Genomic DNA, 20069 nt, shown 5'->3' with positions numbered 1-20069 from the left:
TGGGGTTGCACACTGCCTGACAGCTGTTTGATGACCTGCGTGAGATAATTCCCAAGCAAAGGATGCTGCTGCATGCTGCTTTATTTTTTTTCCCTCCAAAAAGTTCACAAAACAGGGTGACCTGTAATACATGTGAAGACTTTTATTCTTTGTCTCACGTTGCAGGGACAGTCTGTGCATCAGGCTGGTTTGTGTGCTTATAGCTTCCAAAAGCTGAGAGCAGGCCACTGAGAAAAATACAGCACTTGGCTAACACAGGTTTGAAGTGCAAAGGTGCTGTATTGTTGTAAATCTGTCCATGCTGCCTCCAGGTGCATTAGGCTGTGCTATCAGCTGGAAAAAAGGAGCAAAATGTTCTGGAACTCTCAGTAAGAAGGTGGCACAAAACCCAGAAGTCATCAGCTGGATAATGGATTAGGGTGGAGGTGCTACGTCTTGGAGGAGAAATACAATAGGTGTTTGTTGGGATTTTGGAAGTGAGAACTTCTGTGAGATTGGAGCGGAAATTTGGCCTCTAGCAGCTTTTCAGTTCAGGAAAGGTACCAACACAAGCAATAGAGTGAAAAATGTAACAGCTAAGTAACAGCAGAAGAGAAGCAAAACATTTATGCTTTGCTCTGAAGGTTCAGGGATCAGTGCTTGGACAGTCCTGAAATCCAAAGTTTTGCCTAAGAAAGCACTCAGTTTTTAAGTAACATAAGTGTAAGGAAGAGTTGTTGCTCTCGTGAAAGAAGTGCACTTCTGAATTGCTAAAGCTCCAAGGACAATTCAGAAAGTCACATCTTTTTATTAACTGTCCAAAGAAAGGATGGTTGAAATTCATTGACGTGGTTTTGCTTCAGCTGGCCCTAGGTATGGTCCTGCTGTCTCTCTTGAGCATCAGTCTGGTGGGGTTTTTGTAGATATCTGCTAGAGCCCTGCAGTAGCTAGGGAAAGCAGATGACTCTGGAGGGCCATAGCTCCCATCTCTCCTCCAAAGGGATACGTTTATACCTGGAGGTGCCTGTTTTTGCCAGGTGGTTACGGAGGGGGTGAGGAGATACCCTAAAGTCCAAATGTCTGCTTTGGAACGGGCTGAAGCTAGTCAGGAAGAATCCTACCCCTCATAACCTGGTTGGCATGTGAAGAAATACGAGGATGTCCCCCAAAGAAACTTGTGTAAGTAATGAAGCCACTCTGATGTGCTTTGGCTGCTCCAGATAAACCATCACAGATGTTTGAGTACTTTTGAACCTGTTTTTACCTTTGAAGGAAATACCTAGAGAGCAGAACAGTCTGGGGCAGGGCACCATCAAAAGCACAAGAGCAGCTCTTTGCTTTTCATGCTCCTGTTCAGATTCTTGGGGGCAAAATGCTATTTATCATTTGTTTCACTTATTTTGTTTTAAAACCACCTATTTTCCTTTGCAAGTCCCAGCACAGTGGAGCTAATCAGAATATTTACAGCCAGTAGTTTGTTTCCTTCTTGCCATCAGTAAAGTGCCTAGCAACAGCAGGACTTATTATACTTCAAAGTTTCATGTTCTAGGTAAGTGACATGGGGAGAGATGGCACTGTGTACGTGTTCTGAGGGGTGTTGCATTATACATTTTGACATACTTCTCTGAGGCTGTCATATTTAGGTCTCTCTGTGTACTCCCATAAATATAATTAGGAGTGATTTCCTTTGATGCCAGAATAATGGCGTGGAAAAAAATATAATAATGTTCTTAAAAAGTTCAGCAGACTGGATGATGTTAGTAATTTTTCTCACAATAAAAAGTGCGCACCTACTCTAAATACTGTAATTTGCTGATAGGGACACAATTATTTTTAAGGATAACAATATAACTTCTCTTGACAGGACTTACGTGCTGAATGGCTTCTCATATCTCTGTCACTGGGCTCTGGGTGCAGGTTTTGGGGCAGACCAGGTTTCTGCATGAAAAGCAGTGAGGTGCAAGTGGCAATTCCAGTAAATTCAGAAACCTGAGTAAGATTTTAGCCTACATATTGGGCAACTACTAGGCTAATGGAGTTAAATAAAAAGTAGATGGCAAATCTAGTTTTTTTGCTCATGGAAGTAACCTCTTCTGTAAATTGACTTGTGCTTCCCAGGGAACCCGAACAAGCTCTCTTCATGGAAAGATGTGGGTTGTGAGAGCTGGTTTTCTGCCACAGAGAGTGGCACGATAAAGTGTAAGGCTGACTACAAGGTAATGCCTCTCCTTATGCAGAACAGGGATGAGTCTGCACTGTATTTTGCAGCTACCTCATGGCTAGGCTTAGGCCTGATCTACCAACTGTTTGCATTTTTTACCTCCTGGTATCTTTGCATCATCCCTGGTCTTGCTGCTCCTTCAGCTCTCACATCCATGAGCTTTCTGCCTAAATCCCTCTTTCGGCTGGCCAGTGTGGAGCCCTGTGTTGAGGGGGTGCAGGATCCCTCTGCATGTCATTGCAGCAGTGAGACCTGAAGCATGTGGCTTGTGGTCTGACTCACAGTTTGACTGGTCAGTGCCATCTTTGCTTTTTTGTGTGAGGGAACCCCAAAACCCCACAAACTTCAGCAAGTGTTGGTTTGATCCCAGATAGGAGTGGGAAGCCTTTTATCATGCTTTTGATAAAAGTTTTGAGAGAAGTATAAAAAGCGCTGTGCCTTGGACACCTCTTTTCTCCAGCCCTTCCCTGCCAGCAGCCTTGAGCATTTGGGTTAGCTGGAGGCAGAACTCTCCTTAGACAATAGCTCTCCTGTCAGGGAGCAGGAAGGAGCTGAATGGTGAACTCATGGCTAAGAAAAGAGTATTTACCCAAAGCAAAAGAACCTCCTGCCTACCTCACTGTAAAATTTAATTGCACGTCAGTGTTTTACCTCTTTTCTGGTAAGATTTATTTGGGTAGAATATATCAAAACTGGTCTCTATCTGTGTGTGAAGACAGGAGTGGTTGGTTACCCCACTGACATACTGATCAAACATCATACTTGTATGATTTACCATATCTGTACTTACAACTTAAATGCCTAAAATAGATGCAGTTTTTTAAGGCTTTTTTTTTTTTTGTAAATCCATCAGGTTAGGAGCTGTGAAGTCTTTACTGTGATGGCTTGTGGGATTATTGGCAAAACACTTCTAGTAATCCCATTTTATATGCCTTCCTTTTTTTCTTTTTTTTTAAACTAGTCGGACTTTCCTTCTGAATAAGGGATTTTACTAGTGGTGGGGTGCGGCACTGAGCAGCTGTAGAAGACAGGCAGGATTGGGTCAAACACTGAAATGAAAGTGGGCGACTTATGAAGCGTGAAGTTTTAACAGCAGGAAACAGCGTGGGTGAAGCTGCCATGGAAACTGAGTGTAGTGCTTGCAGAAATCCCACAAACTCTGAATCACTGCTACTCCTAAACACTAGTTCATTTTTAGCCACCCTCTCCGCTCTTGATGGTGAGAGGGTAGCTGCCAGGAAAGGGGAAGAAGGTGGGAAGATGATACAGTGTAAGCACCTTGTTTTAAGCCCAAAGACAGGTAGTGGTGTTGGCCAGGCTGGGAGAGCCAGGGTGGGCAGTCATGGCCAGGATGGTTTGATCTCAGGCCAGGAGTGTCTGCCCTCCAGACCTCACCATGGTGAGGGACAGTCAAACACACGGTGCTTTGTTGCAGGCTGGGAGGTAAGAGTGGTATCCATCATCCCTGCACGTGCTGGTTGTGTTCCCGGAGGGAACCTGGAGGGGTACCAAGGTGGCTTTTGTCACCTGCCCTCTCTTTGTCCCTCACACAGACCCATACTTCATCTCCTCTGCTCTGCTGCCTTGCACCATCCTCAGCTCCCATTTTTCTGCTGGTGTATGTCTAGGCTGCGTTGATGTGGACACATCCTGTAGTCCTGGCCACCAGGCTCCGTGACTGTCCTGCCCAACCCAATTCCCATCCCAAAACAACAGTCCCCAGTGAGGCGTGTGTCATGGACTGGCAGGGAAAGGGGGTCATTAACCATCAGCAAGTTGCCATATCCCAGCTACACTGGGAGTGTGGCCACACCACTGGTGCTCAGCATGCCCCTCTGCCCAAATTGCCTCAGTTAGGGCTGCTTCCTGGGGGAGCTCCTCCTGCTCTTCGCAGACCGCTGGCACATCGATGGCACATCCAAGTCATGCACTGTTTTCTCCTTCAGCAATGAGTGACTCTGGTTAGTGGGGTATGTCTGGTCGAAGGCAGTACTAGTTTGATCAGCATTCAGTCATTTCTTTTATTCCAGTGTGCTCAGGACACTGTCTCAGGGAAAGGCCCTTCTGAGGAACTCTCTAGTGGAAATTACTTGGAAGAACCACACCTCACAGCACCCTCTCTGCTCTAGAGAGTACGTGGCTGCACACACCAGCCAAAGAGGGTGTGAACTGCTTGTCTGTGCCTGTAGTGACAAACGTGTAAGGCTTGGAAGGAGCTGATCCCTCTCCAGCCCTTGAGTTATAGCTGGAATGTGGGAGTACTGAGACTAAAAGCAAACGTTTTAGCTCCTTTCACACTAGGTTTCTCTTTCATATGGTATAAATGATGTTCGCAGAAAGCTTTAGTATTTGATCTGTAGTCATGCAAGTGCCCTCAGAAAGTTATAATATTTTGAATTCATCTGGCATGTTCAATGATAAATTAATTTTGGCTTCTTCAGAAAAGGGAAGTTTTTCTTAATTCTTCCACTATGTTGAGTCACCATCCAACAGCCACTTGAGAGTGCAGGGCTGGCAGTTCTGCCTGGGGCAAGTCCTTGAATGGCCTGCAAATCATTGGAAAAACTCCTAAATTAATAAATGTATTCTAATTACTTTCTAATGAGTTTGTTTTGATTGCATAAGTGTAAAGGAGTGGTGTAGCATACTTAGATGCTTCATGGAATCTTAGAATGGTTTGGATTGAAAGGGATGTTTGAAGATACATACCATGGGGTTTTTCAAAGCCCATCCTGACTCTGAATGCTTACATTGTATACACAGTTACCCAAGAATAGCAAAACCTTTCTCAGAAGCCTGGAATCATCTTGTCATAAAGCAGAGGGAGCCCTATGACTTGACCACATAGGATTTCTGCTCTCCTTCCTCCCCAAACAAGTACATGCCCAGCACAGGCTGAGCTCTCCCTTGTGTGAGCAGTTCCTCTGAGGTCTGTTACAGAGCATTTCCTCTGAAAAAGCTCTTCAAACACTTCCACGCTGTACAGAGAAACAAACGTTCCTGCTTTCCCAGTTAAGGGATCCTTTATTTCAAGTCAGTATCTGTTATGGGATTGGAGGAAGCTTTTAGTTGGGTCAACACTATTGGTGCAACAGTACTGGAGTGTGCCTGTTAGAGAAATATCTGACCTACAGACACACTGGTCCATGGGGGTGGCCAGACCCAGGTCCATGGTCCAGCCTGTCACTTGGCAGGATGCTCATGGATTGCTTGGCAAGGGTGACCAGGGTGTGTTGCTGACACATGGCCCTGCCTCCAACTGGAGCTGCAACTGCTCACCACGACCTACCTGCTGGCCTCCACCTGCTCCCCACTGCTCAGGGACATACCAGAATACACTGATCTTTACCCATTTTGATTTGCCCCTTTTCCACACCTGAAAATCCCTACGCAGCTCAGCTCTGTCCTTTGTCCTGGTGAAATGGCGGTGTTCAGAGAAGTCTTTTCCTTCTTTCCATCAGTGTCATTGGATGTGTCATTGGATATATCGGTGCAGGATAATGTTTTTGTTTTGTATGAAGGTTGGGGCTCTTAATATTTTGTTTGTTTCCCCACTACAGTTTTAATAACAACCAACTTCTATCTCTGTCTGACTTGCTTCCTCATCCTTTAAGGGACATTTCCCACCTTCTTGCAATGACTCTTGTTCAAGGACCACGACTGGAACATACTGAATGACGCGGCTGAATGAGTTTTGGCTACGCAAAGATTTGTCTTCATTTTATCTGGTTTTAAGGAGAGAGAAACTCACTTATTTGATATTGTTTCCCAGAGCACAAGTTTCTTTCTGCTCAATGCCTAGGCTGAGTCCCTGGCAGACTATGGGTCACTTCAGTTGAATCCCTGGCAATCTGTCTCAGGCTCTCATTTGGGAAGTTTAATTATCGGTGGAGATCCCCTTGGGTTCTATGACAAATTGAGGGAGTTAAATCAAGCAATTTTCTTACAAAGTGTAATTTGAAGTCAAGCTGAGGAACTGTTTAAGGGGACTGTTCTAGTCCTGGTGGGAGACTTTTCAATTAGATGCTTTTTCATCAGAAAATAGTGATTCATGCATTTAGAGAGGTGTGATATCCTTTGGCTAGGCAGGAAGCTATTTCTTCAACTTTCTGATCTCTGAGGAGTTGTGGGTAGCAAATGGGTTGCTGACCTTCTCCAAACATCTTGGTGCTGTTTTGAGCTGACAGAGGATCCTCAGTAGCTGAAATACGGAGTGTGGACTAAAAGGACTGAGAGTACTGAAGGCACCTTTTGCTGGATGGTACTTCTTGACTGGGAATCCATCCTGGGAAGTGTTGCATCCCACTCTTCTGCCCTGGCTACTGTCTGCTGTGGCTTGCTACTCAGTCAGCTGTAGGCACAGGGTTGAGTTTGTTTCAGTGGTGCCGTTTTCAGCACAACTCCCCAGTGGTTATTCTGGTACAGCTATGGGGTGATGTGCAGTAGCCTGGGGAGAGCAGGATCTGATTTCAGGATTTAGCCCTGCCAAAACAAACATGCTGTCTGGCTGCACCTGAGTCTTCCCTACTTTGAGGCAGGGTGCACTATATCCAGTTTGTGTCTAAAAGGTATTTCTCTATCCTGTTCTTGCAACACTTGGGTGGTATCCTGTCCTAGCCTTTCATTGTGTCCGCAACTGGAAAGCAGTTGTAACATCAAATTCCTCACTGCAATTTAAGCATGATAAGGGTGTGTGTTTCTGCAGTAGCTAAGGGAGGGAATTAGTGTCTACCCAACCTTTTATCTGTTGAATGGCTTACTGTGTGCCACTTATGATGTTAATCATAGCTGGAGCTTTGTGCAGAAGAAAGGGCATCACAACTTCCATTTTGGAGATTTTGAAGGTTGAATTCTGAGAGTTTGAAGCATTCTTCTAATGACTTTCACAGCAGGAACCTCTCTCCTTTGTTTTGGTCAAAAATGACTGCTCACTTCAAAATGGATTTTGATGTGGTGATACATTCATCACAAATAACCCAGATAGAGTTTTATGCAGGTATTGAGACAAAAGGTTGAAGTTTGCCTGCTTTGAAGTTTTGGGGAAGTTGAGACTTCTTGCCTGGGCTTGGGGAAAAGGATTGTCTTTGCCATCTTGGAAGTTGTCTTGGGATGGGAACCGATTTTCTGACCTCGGTACAGCTGTTAGCCGTAACAGTATGGAAAGCAGATGTGTGAGCTGCGGCACCCTGAAGTTCTCCCATGGTGGTACTAGAGCCTCAGCATCTTCTTCAGATCCAGTGGGACTTGGTGTTCACTTCAGTAACTGATTGCTGGTAAGTGGGTGGCATAGGGATTAGGGAGAGCACCTCACTTCTCCTTTACCAACGAAAGAAATCCTCCAGGTCTATGAGACACCTGGACAGGAGTGGGAGTTACTGCCTTGGAAATGTCCCTAACACTCAGGAGCTTGAGGAACAGAAACCTGCACTGCCCAGCTATCTGAGACAGTTTGCTGGTCTCCCAGTGCCACCTCTGCTGTGGTGTTAAAAGATCTGTACTCAGCAGAGTAATATGGTCCCCTTCATATGAGCAGCATGCCGTTAAGCAGGTGAATAAGACAGCGTATTGTATGCACTTTATAGCCCCACATGTGTGTACCCTTCTCTTCATTTAGCGTGAGTTTATATTTAACTGGGTGGGCTTCCTTCTTTTGAGTAGCAAATGCCTTGCTGGTGGTTGGTCTTGGTTTATAATGACAGAATTGGCAAAGAATATAACAATAATGTCCATATATATGTATAGTGTGATATAATCTAGGTTAATGTATATTGAGATATATGCATACATAGGCACAATGTGAAAAAGAAAAAATATAAAATTAAGACAATCAAGGAGGGAACAGTTCAACAGCACATGGAGAATATGTTCCTTGTCTGGTTAGAATACTTTATTAAGGCAGCATCTCTTTACACACAGAGAATCAAAAGCAAAGAATTACAGCTGCTTTGGTGGCTTTTGGCTTGGACTCCCTGCCATTGCTGCCACTATGGTGATATACCTTCCAGCTTTGCATAATGTGAACTCTTGGCCATGCCTTTACTTTTGTCAGCCTTTTTGCTGGTGGCTGGCATCTGCAAATGGCTACTGTCATGGCCTCTGAGTCAGTTCTCAGCACTTGTCCCAAGTGTGTCTTCTCTAAACTGCCCGCCTTGCTCAGCACGGCTGGTGGGGACACTTGCAATAGCTTCAGGGACACAGCCTTAGGGGCTGATGTTGCATCCTTTGCTTCTGTTTCTAAAAGTCTTCAGGTAGGTGTTCAAATGTCTGCAGGGAAAGTTCAGCATCTTTTGTAGCCATCTTGTCTCCTCTCTGTTGCTTGTTGCAGAGTAACGTAACAGAATATTGGAGATTTTCAAGGCAAGATATTTTGGGAGGACGTATCTGACACAACTCCTGCTTTATACTGTAAGGGATTGCACCCAGGACTTATGTGCCTTGGTGACTTTTGGCTTTCTGAATGATGCTTCAAAAAACGTTCAGTGGTTCTAGTTTCATCCCTTACAACGTGATCTCTTTGCATTTAGGAGTCTGCAGTCAAGTCTGACACCCCAGAAATACCTGTAATACAGCAGTAGTAGGAACCAAGGTTTTCTACCTCTTCTTTTTCTGCATAGGACTTCTCTGTGAATGATGCTACCTTGGGGATGGAAGTAGCAAAAAATTTTGGAAAGAGCTCCCAAATGGGTTTGTTACCCATGTGTTGATCAAAAAGTTGTCATCACTACATGCTTGCTCAAGGAGCTGACTGTGTTTAAACTAAAAATACAGGGTCGAAACCATTCCACGTTGCAAATATACCAGCGTGGTGCAAGCACAAGCTCTTTGTTCTACAGATGAGTAGCAGTGATGATACAGCTATACGGGGGATATTTTTCCTCAGCATCCTTTTGGCCTTCAACAAATCTGACTTTCCACAGGACATGACTTCTCTGTGAGAGAAGAGTACTGATGGCAGTAGACATTTTCCACATTTCCACTTTCCATATTTCAAAGTAAGCATATGTAGGACAATGTTGAATGGGGGTTTCTGCTCACGCTTCATCCAAGGAGGTGCCTGAGGAGTTCATTAGACATGCAGCAGGGTTAGGCTTAGGTTTTCTTCTTTCCTTAGTAGAAACCTCCTTGTTCTGCCTAATCAGCTTTAATTTTATGCATTTCTGCAACGTGGAGAAGAAAATTCTCAGGAGCAGTAATGCCTTGAAATAGATAAGGAGTGGTTTTTCAGAAGCTGAAACAAATTGTAATTGTTGAGGAAGTGATAGTACCGCTTATGTAAAATGGTGCCCTGTCAGCTTATTTTTACACATGGTGTTTTATGTTTAAGTGGACAGATGTTTGTTATGGTTTACTTTTTGCTGTTAACCACGTGCAAGATTGCTTATTTTCTTAGGGGTTTGTTTTGAAGAATGTCGTTTTTAAAAATGTTATTAATGGGGAAGGAAATCTATCAACCTGATATAATAGATATGTTAACCACTAGATAAGAGGAGGAAGAATATCTTATTTTATTTAAAAATACAATACAGTCAAGGCACAAGAATTTGGACAGGGAACAAAAGTAACAAACATAAAATGCATTGTAAATAAAAGACAAGGACCAGTAACACTGGGTGGAATTGGCTGCTATTGAAGTTGGTGGAAGCTTTGCCATTGACTTCAGTGGGACAGGATTTCACTTAAGGATGGGGCCCCTTCCCCAGGATCCGCCTTGCTAAGTTATCCAAGTGTGTCATTGCTTCCCACTGCTCTCAAAGATCTTGGCTCCTGCTGAAACATGGAGGTGCCCAGAGCCTTGGGGTGAAGGCATTTCCTACGCAGGGTCTGAGTGGTTGGGGCTTGCAGCTTGGTGTTTCTCATTAGAGAAACCAAGCTAAAGCAGGGATGAGAGCTGGGCGTGTGCAGAACAGAGCTACTCGCTGTTCGTTCAGATCAAGTTTCCTCAATTGGAAGGTCATTATATACCATCAGGTTGCATTTCTGGAATAATTTATATTGTTTTATGTTACTAGGACTGCGTTATACCATGGGAATACTAACTGACATTCAAAAAATGGCTCATCGTATCAAGTGGGAGTGGGAGTGAGAGGAACCAGCCCAGAACATGTTTCCTCACTTCAAAGGCAAGAATCACTGTCTGAAACAGTCAGATCACAGCTGGATCCAACTTCTAAGAAGGGAAAAATAATAATCTCCGCCAAAATCACCCTTTGATACAATTGCAAAGATAACAAATGATACAGAGGAAACGTTTTGGGCAAAGGTGTAATGACCCCTGTACTGCATCCTGCTAAAGCAAAAGATTGTTCTCTTGAAAAAAATCCTCCTTGCCTTTATTGAAGGTCTCTTTGTCAAGCTACAGTGAATATAATTGAAAGTAAAAGGTTGATTTGGTACCTGCTGTTTCAAAAGCAGTGAAAACATGTGCCTAGGTGCCTAGGATGGTGATCAGTTTTCTGTGATATGAACAACAGTTCTGTATGCAAGGGCTGCAGAATATGGCTGCAGTGTGGGTACCATGCCCTGCACGCAGCTCCCTGGCTGTTACCTGCAGCTCTAGGAAGCATTTTATTCACAATAGAGATGTTCAGACTTTGAGGGGCTTTTGGGGCAGGAGAAGTTGATATCTTTATCTGGAGATGAGCTAGAAAAACGTTGTCCACTGTCATTAAGGCAATTGAAGGATGCTGGTCTTAATTTCCAGGTTTGTCATAATTAAATAGGCCCTCTTCTAAACAAATGATCCATAAGAGGTGGTTCTGCTTTATTCTTGATAGCTGTAGTACAGCTGTGAATACTTGTAGATGTCCCAGAGGGAGCTTCAAAACAAAATAATTTTGAAATATGTTTCTTATGGGATATTTTTGAGTGATACATAAACTTGAAGTGAATCACTAGATTTTTTTTTTTCTTTAAAGAATAAACTGTACATCCCTCTGCCCCCCAAAAACCCTGCCAAGTTCATACCCTGATTCTCCATCCCTGCATTAAGGGGCTGTTCCTCTCCTGGGGCATTGCCCCTCCCCAGCCCTGTTGTTGCCATTCTTATGATGTGTGTGACAGGGGAGGGCATTGAGTACCAGATAACACCTCTGTTTTAAAAGCAGAACTAGAACTCCCATTGTTTTGGGACCACTAAGTCATGCTAATTTTGCAAGACACCAGGTTTGGTTAAGGTAAATGGCTATGTAAGAAGTAGAAGGTCTACCATTATTATTAGGTAGCATGCTTTTGAAGCCAAAAAGTACTTGAGCCAAATCCTGAAAGAGGCTTAGCATCCACAGCTCTTTGGGTGTCAGTGGTGGTGAAAGGAGGAGGAAGAGTGGCTCTCTTCTGCAGGGAACTTTGGTCCACCTCCACCTAGGGGCACTTGCCTAGGCAAAGATAATGTTAAACTGCATAGCCTGACTTCTGCCTTTTTCTTTTGTCCACCACAGAGCATGTCCTCCTTGGAGCTTTGTGCGGTTTGTGGGGACAGTAGGTCACTTACACTCTGCAAGCAAGCAAGCAAGCAAGCAAGCAAGCATATCATTAGTGCCACTTAGCAATTAGGGTCAGCCCTTTTCCCATTGTGTGAGGATCATAGAAACCCACGTTGATGAATAAGTGCACATCACAAACCTTTTCCTTCTGCACATTACATGGTCCAGCCCTCCTCCCTCACTTTGCTTTTCCGCTTAAGAAGTGTTCAGCGCCTTGTAGGATGAAACCCAGTGTGCTCAGCAAGGTTGATGTCAACTTGGAGGCACAAATCCTGAGGAACATGAAACATTGCATATAATTACTGAGATCTGGGGAGGCCTGGACTTGTAGCCTCACCAAGTATTCAATGTCTCAGGAAAATCTCTTGAGTTTTCTCCCTATTGTTTGTCCAGCTCAGCCACAGGGGTCCATCCAGGCCTGACCAGGGCTCTGTGCAAAGGCTGTGCAAGCCCTGCCCACCTGCATTGCATCTCTGTAGACCTCTCTAGCTCGTTGCTCAGCTTCTCCCTAAGCTGGACCATCTCTCTACATTCTTTCCTTTTTCTATCTTTATTAATAGCCTCAGCTGTGTCTTCCCTGTAGTCTTCTATGCTTCTTCCAGCTCTTCTGTTCAGGCCACTGAATGTCTAAACCTTGCCACAAATATTGACTTAGCAAGAAGTAAACTGTTTTTCATCAGTCCTTTGGTGTGTCTTGATGTTTCTGTACCTCGGAATAAACCCGTGTTTGTCCTGAAATCCGGAGTTTTGTTCTGAGTCAAACTGGTCTTGCCTTTCACACTGACTTTGGAAAATAAATTCATTTGCACATCTTCTGTGTGTATCTCACAGTTGGCTGCAGTTTGTGACAGGGATTTCTTTGTTTTGATTTGGAGGGCTTTTTTTGGTATCTTCTGCAGCATTTTCTTCTTGGTGCATGGCACTGGGATTCTTCCCATTTCCTGGAGCTCCAAGCTGAGTGTAAACCAGAACCACTGCTGAGCTGAGTGGGTGAGTTAGACCCATGGCCATGGTCTTCAAAGGATGGAGGCATCAGTGGGATCTCTGCATCACTCTGGTGAGAGTTAGGCAGAACCTAGGACTTGTGTTGTCCTAGAAAACAACAAAATTCATAGGGAATGCTCCAGTGCTATACTCTTCTTGTATGTTTAACCCAGTTCAGAGTTCAGGACTGTCCTTTCCCAGCTTTGGGGGGGTGGGCAGGTGTCCAGCCAAAAGCAATCCTGGCTGATAGGGCTTTGTGTAAGGTTCAAGTGGGAAGGAGGCTGCATGAACAATCTGATATATGAATGCACTTATGTAAAAACTTAGTTCTATCTTCCTGCTGAAGGGAGAAGATAGTTTTCCCTCTCTGTGTGCACTGGGAACTCCCACGGTTAGTGAAACGAGATTTTTCTAAGATTGGCCTCAAACCTGCCTTTGTCCATTTGTCTAAATCCATGTCTGTTGGGAGCACGTTTGAAAGCTGTTGGTGGGAGACAATTCCTAACACAGTGGGACTTGTAAATCCTCAGCACTGTTCCTGCAGTTGTAATTACTTTCTCATAGTTAGAGGGTTAGCGTAAAGCCAAGAGAAAGGGATTTAAGCCAGGACTTAGGACTGGTGTCTTGGAAAAGTGAAGAGGATTTTTGTTTTTGTAGTTGATGTTATGGTGACAAAACTGAAGCATGGATTTAATAGTTAATTAAGTTTCTTAGCATGTATTTTCCCACCTTTTACACTGGGTTTTTGTGGAGCTGATGAAGTACCAGTCTCACTGAACCATACTGTAAATTGCATTTAGTAATATTTTTTGCCTACACGTTATTCTCATCATAGTATTGATGTTAATGTGCAATGTGTACTGCTGGACAGTGTACACCTCAGTCCAGCATTGCATCTAAATAAAAGAACCTTTTCCATAATAAATGAAGAAACGTCTTTAAAGCCCTGTTGTTGAAGCCAGGCTTAATGTTGTGGTGTGGATATTGGTGCTGGACTCTCAGAGCTACAGTGTGCTGTCTGAGATGGAAGATGAGGCTCATCCTTGTAGGCTGTGTCTACACAGCCTGTAGATTTGTAGAGCAAAGCAGTTGTTTCTGAGAATCTGATGTCCGCACAATACATCTGATAGAAGAATTTATCCTGGAGTAGCTCTTCGTGCAGACTGAGTGCCAGTCAGGTTGGGATGTGTTACGTATGCCCCTACAACGTCCTCAGGTTTAAGTTCATCCCAGTAGTATCTGTTTTGTGCACTTCACAAGCGCTCTGCAGCATGAACCAAAGTGTGGTAAATGGGGTAACTGGGACATTCACGTTTAAAGTACTCTTATGCCTAGAACAGGAAAACTCCTCTGAAACCTGAAAGGTGGACTTTGCATTTTTGGCTTGCCCACTTGTGTATTGACTGGGTGGCTGTGTACTGGCGTGGGAGCTGGACTGGAGTCCTGCCTCTCTCCTGGGATCACAGAGGCTTTGCAGCATGGCTGGGAGCTAGAAGGAGAAAGTGCTTTGGGTTTGCTTGTTTTAATTACCTGTGCTAAGTCTTAAGTAAAATGGGAAAGGAGACGGTTTGCCATGTGAAAAGGTGGAAGGTGGGCAGTTTAGTTTTTTGAAATGTAACAGGCCTGTAGCACTGTACCTCCACAGTGATGCCATTTTGGGAGGGTATTCTGAGCTAGATAATGATGGCAGCATCTTTCTTACAGGCTCAAACACAAAGATGGAGTGTCAGAAAATTACCAATTTTGGAAGCCAGCTTCTTCGCCGGAAAAATGTTGACTGCACTCGAGAAGACAGTCGGCTTTCACGGTGCCTCAACACGTTTGACTTGGTGGCTCTGGGTGTAGGCAGCACTTTGGGTGCCGGTGTCTATGTACTGGCTGGAGCTGTGGCACGGGAAAACGCGGGACCTGCCATTGTTATCTCCTTCTTGATTGCTGCCTTGGCTTCGGTGCTGGCCGGACTCTGCTACGGAGAATTCGGTGCTCGAGTTCCTAAGACGGGATCAGCTTATCTCTACAGCTACGTGACCGTGGGCGAGCTGTGGGCCTTCATCACAGGGTGGAATCTAATCCTCTCCTACGTTATCGGTAAGTATGGTGGGTGGGCTGTGACACCCTAGATTGAGTTCAGGGTGGCAGCCTGCTTTGTAAGGTTAGCCTTGTTTGAGTGCCTGTGCTACTGGTACAAAATAGGTGCTTTACTCTTGGCACTCACGGAGGATTTCAGGACTCATCTGTGGGGTGTGTTGTTGCTGGCTCCTGTCAGTCAGCAATGTGAGTGGTATGCTGCCCGCTGAGGGTTTGTCCTGATGCAGGCTTATTGCTGCTGTGACTTCTGAATTTCCACCTCATCCCTTTGGCATCCTCTAGCTGCTGCACACTTGCCAGGGTGCAAAAATGTGTTCCCTCTGCTGAGAAAGGAGCTGCAGATGGAAAGATGCTTTTATACAGAGCATTTGTACTCACAGCTGATCAAGGATTAATTCTGGTCCCTTTGGGATCTATTTAAAGTATCTGGAGATCAGAGTTTTGTCTTGTGAATGGCTGCAGAATTAAGCTTAGGATGATCTGCAGGTTCACAGTCTCTGGAAAGTACAAACCAAATCCCTTCTAAGCCCTTGACTCCCACTAGGAGAGGCTCTGGATGAAGCTCAGAGCATGCACTGTACAACTCAGCTGGTACATTAAAACTAAGCCACACTTTGCTAATTAAGGATTCATGTCTTTTCAAGCACATTCTGGGCAGGTTGCTTGTCATCACGCCTGTAATTAATGCTGCAGCCGACTTGCCAGTTGAGAGTGAAAGCTTACTAGTTAAAGTGAAAACTGATCGTATGCTAAATTAATAAAGGAATGGGGTCTTTTTTTAGTGCATTTTATGGGATATGTAAGTATTACTTTGGAATTTAGTTTCCATGGAATTCACCTTCCCGTGGAGGGTAAGATCATATCAAGAATGACATATTGGCTTAGCAGCTGTTTGTCTGAGGTTGTACTGGCTCTGCTCTGTGTGTTACCTGAAACATTTTCCTCCTTTCCTCCTCCTCTTTTTTATTTTTTCCTATTTTTTGTAAAAAAAAAAAAAAAAAGAGAGAGATGAAAAGCCAGAGTCATTAAACTCTCCTTAGGAAATCGGAGTCCTGCTGTTCTTTTGTGAATAAAATTCACTGCAAGGAGGGGATAAAAATAATTTTTTAAAAAAGTGAGCATATAATTTCCTCCAGAATTCTAAAATGGACTCTGCTTAGGCTGCATGTAGAAAATTTGAACAGACTTCTTGGTAATTTTTCTTCTGTTCCAGAAAGGTAATGATAAATCATCTCCTTTGTGCTCCTCATCTAATTGGTTTTGGGTCCCTTCCTACCATGATACTGGACGACCAAAATGACTGACATAACTGTGGATGCTGTCCCAAAACCTGATTCTGCAAATGCATGATGAAAAGATTTGCCTACTGAATATTATATGCTCATGATCTGGGCTCAGAGTGGTATTTCTGAGACTTTTTTTTTTGCCCTGTCATAATGGCTTTTGAATGCCTCAGTTTTTATTTCAGAGTTGGCTGCTTAGTGTATTATCACAAGGCAGAAAATTCAGTAAAAAATAAGTAGATCTGTTAATGTGTTCAAACACAACTTTCTTGCTTTTATTTCACTCCTGTGTCAAAAATGTATGTTTGCAAACTGGCTTCCTCATAATTTGCGAGGAAGGGTGGCTAAGGAGGAAAAACAATTGGGGGAGGATATGAGGTATAGGAGGTCTCTTTCTTTATCTTATCCACCCTTTTTCCCAGTGCTAATTGCCCCTCCTGTGAGCAAGGACAACTCCCAGCAGCTTCAAGGGTGTGGAGGAGAAAGATGTGTTGGCAGGCACATGCTGCACTTCAGAGCCAGGGGTTGAGAGGGGCAGAAAGCCAATTTTTTCCTCATTTGTGCTGAGAAAATGCCAAGCAGTGCCACTGAAACTGAGCTTGCATCTCTAAGGGGCTCAGCCTGTTTGATGTTTTTATGCTGAAGTTCTCAGGCATCTGTTCAGAAAGTATTGTGGGGGTGGAAAAGAAATCCTGGGATCCCGGGATGGGTGGCCAATAGCTTTTAATTAATTGAAGTGACTTGGCTTGGGGAAAGGCTGGTATGAGGTCCTGGAGGTGGGCGATGAGGAAAAAATGGGTGTGCAACTGATCAGTTAAGATCTAGACAGAAGGAAGAAGGCGTCCAGAACCAAGATCTTCTCTGAACTTTCTTCTGGGATGATGTGGGTTTGGGGAACCATACCAGATTGTGGGAGGCATTTCAGGAACTGGAAGCTGGTGGGAGCTGATAGTATGATGAGTTTGATGAGTAACAACATCCCTGGTGAGTGGCTGCTGCTGGGTTTCTGGCACTTGGTGACCTTTTAGCCTGTTCCTGCTGTGAGTCTGGCACCTGAGCTTAGAAGTTCTCCTGGGGGTGGTGGGCTGAGGCAGGAGCCAGATCAAATCTGGTGAGGTTATGCTGACACAGTCCTCCTGGGTACAAGTTGAATGTCTTTGCACTGTGCTCTCTAGCAACAGCAAGAGATTATCCAGGTGTCTGTGATGTTGGAAGAATGTCAGATTCCCCCTGCTCCCTCAAGGCTGTTGGTCACAGAGAATTCAGGGTAAATGGCTGATATCTACATGGAACTGGCATCCAAGCAACTGGCATCTAATATAACACATGCAGGAGCTGGTTGTTTCTGTCCTAGAACACGAAATATTAGAACTAGGACAAAAAAATTAGCATTAAAATAGCATTTTTGCTCAAATCGTGCCAAAGTTAAGCTGAAAAATTGTAATGTGGTATACAATAACTTTTGGAATTTTTCAAGATTGAATTGATGGCAATGATGTCCCACCTCATTAAAGGTGTTCACACTGTGCACTTTGCTGTCTCAGTGAACAGAAGAGCCTCCAAACAGGTCTGTTCTGCAGCTTATTTTTATGCTGTTGCAAAGCTGGATCGGGGCGGTGAGTGTTCCCAGGTGTGCTGCAGGTGCTGCCCGCCGCCGCCGCTGCGGAGGATTTAGCTGTAGGTGAGCACGGACACTGTTTGACATGATTGCAGGTGCCGGAGTTGGGACCTGAACACCCACACACAGGTGAGTGTGTCAGAACAAACTGTTCTGGGTGGAAGGGGGCCCCTGATGGTGTCCCCCGAGGAACTGCTCTGCAGACCAAAACCAAGCCAACCTCTTTTTTTAATTAGGTAATTATGTACAGTAGTAATTATATCACGCAATTAGGTGCAGTTATATATAGTGTACTGTATGAGACATGGGGAGTATGATGGTAGCCACTTTATCACAGGAGATGGAGAAGTTGGCTTTTACCCAAACCTACTTATTATACAAAGCGCTGTCACTGTGTGGTGGTAGCTTTTCGTTGTTACTATTTCAGTTCTCTGAAATGACTCTTATGGCCCAGACAATGTCCCTGACTTGATTGTCTTAAGACTACAGGTTCAGTCCTCATGCCAGCAAGCTGCACGACATTGGGTGCTCTCAGAACTGCAGCAAACAGCGGACCCAGAGGGCAAAGTCTGAGCACTTGCTGCAGGCAGGAGCCATGGCACTTGCTGGGATTATCACCAGCATCCTGCAGGAGGCTGACTTATGCTCAGATAGCCTGTAAATTGTGTCTTGAGTCTTTATCCTGCTTGGATGCTCTAGCATCAGAGGTCAGAGCAGACCTGCAAGTCACCAGAGAGCAGAGCATGCAGAGCTGGGCAAGTGGTGTGGTCTAGGCTCTGGTGCTCCAGCGTCGTGCTGCTGGAGGGCACCTAGCTTCTGTGAGGTCCCTCCGCCTGCCCTGCAGTCACCCTGCTGGGGCTGGCAGGGTCCTCTGCCAGCACAACACTTGGACCTCTCTGGTAACAGAAATTACCAAGTTTGGGGGAAGGTCAGGCTGCTGGGTATGTAAGGAAAAGGTCGGTCTGGGCAGTATATAAGGCAGAGTTGAAGTTTACGAAGAAGCCAAACTAAAAGGATTTTTTTCATCTTGTCAGCTGAGCATCAGTCTGAGACCCACCACCTGTGTGTGTTACCATCAGAGCAGATGCCAGGCATGAACACAGGCTGTGAGCTGTATATGCAGAGAAGAAGGCTACTCCCAGCACCTGGGAGCACACGTAGTGTTGCTTTGAGGTCCTCCATGCCAAAAAACCTTGCAAGATGCCCCTAGTTGGGAACATGTGCCAGCCACAAAGGGTGATCTCTGTCCTTTCTGTCCTCTGGCAGGAACCTCAAGCGTGGCCAGAGCCTGGAGCGCAACATTTGATGAAATCATAGGGAAGCACATTGAGGAATTTTGTAAAAAGTACATGACGATGGATGCCCCTGGAGTGCTAGCAAAATACCCAGACATCTTTGCCGTGGTGATAATCATCATTCTAACAGGTGAAACACTGGGGGGTTGTGAGTCTTGGACCTCCTTGTCCTGTAATTTCATTGTTTGCTTTTGGAGTGGGCGTGAAGTCCTGATTTATTTTGGACAACACATTAGAGACTTTTTCTTTCCTACAAGTGTTGGATTGACCTATATAGCTGCTGTGGAGTTAGCCTGTTTACAAGGTTTTTAATTAGAGGGGAGAATTCTCAATATTTTTTGAGCTAGTTTTAAAACCTTCAAGGAGGAAAAGAAAAGATGACTTGTTATCCTCAATCAGGTATGGAAGTTTAATCCTTCCCTCCACAAATCCTATTACACAAGAATTTCATACAGTTGGTCTATTAACCTTATTCCCCCTTTGATAATCTGCCAGTTTTTGCTGCCTTCAGATAGGAAAGACTCAGTTACAGTCTCATATACTACTGTTTTGTTTTTTAAAAAATATATATGGGCTTCAGTTTGCAGAAGTGACTACAAGTCTCCAGAGAAATAAATGTGTAATAAACAGTCAAGGTGTCTTTTCTTTTTCTAAAAATGTACCAAGGCTTTGATCATAATTTGGAAAAGTTTTGAAAACTTCTAAGATCAAAATCCTTTTGAATGTTTGCCTCTGCTCCAACTGGATCTTGCAAAGCATTACCAAGTTTAGGTGAATTTGAAAGATTATGCTTCTTATGTACCCCTTTGTGGTTTGCAGAAGGGAGCTGCAGTGCCACACTAGCAAGGTTATCCTGACATTTCCTACTGATCAGAATGGCCTTCTCATGGCCTGAGCTGTGCTCACGAGCACAGGCCGCAATAAGCAAGGGATGCTTTGAGATCTGGGTTTGCATTTGGATCTAGGACTATATCAAGGGCTGCTGAAGTCAATAGCAGCCCTTTGTTTTCAGGGTTACATCTGAATGGGTGAGAAGATTTTCCTCATTGTTCATTTGTGTGTTATTGCTCTAATTGCTCTAATTTCAATCTAGTTAGAATCTAGTCTTTCATCTCAGATACA

At 44.4% G+C, this 20069-nt stretch overlaps 1 protein-coding gene across 3 annotated transcripts in view; it reads left to right on the top strand.

Annotated features, from left to right (window-relative positions):
* The window catches only part of SLC7A1 (solute carrier family 7 member 1), a 44624-nt gene that overhangs the window by 5681 nt on the left and 18874 nt on the right, over positions 1-20069 (top strand). For all 3 annotated transcript variants that reach the window (XR_007630800.1, XM_050331276.1, XM_050331277.1), the window contains 2 exons: positions 14368-14751; positions 18919-19077. Coding sequence is in view for 2 of the 3 variants with exons in the window: in XM_050331276.1 (XP_050187233.1) it covers positions 14382-14751; positions 18919-19077 (529 nt within the window). In the remaining variant the exon portion in view is untranslated. The remainder of the gene's footprint in view (positions 1-14367; positions 14752-18918; positions 19078-20069) is intronic.

The sequence above is a fragment of the Myiozetetes cayanensis genome, unplaced genomic scaffold, assembly GCF_022539395.1.
Source record: "Myiozetetes cayanensis isolate MyiCay16 unplaced genomic scaffold, myiCay2020 scf5-8, whole genome shotgun sequence".
NCBI classification, from domain to species: domain Eukaryota; kingdom Metazoa; phylum Chordata; class Aves; order Passeriformes; family Tyrannidae; genus Myiozetetes; species Myiozetetes cayanensis.
Note: the sequence above shows the minus strand (reverse complement) of the source record. Positions and strands in the feature narration are given on the sequence as shown.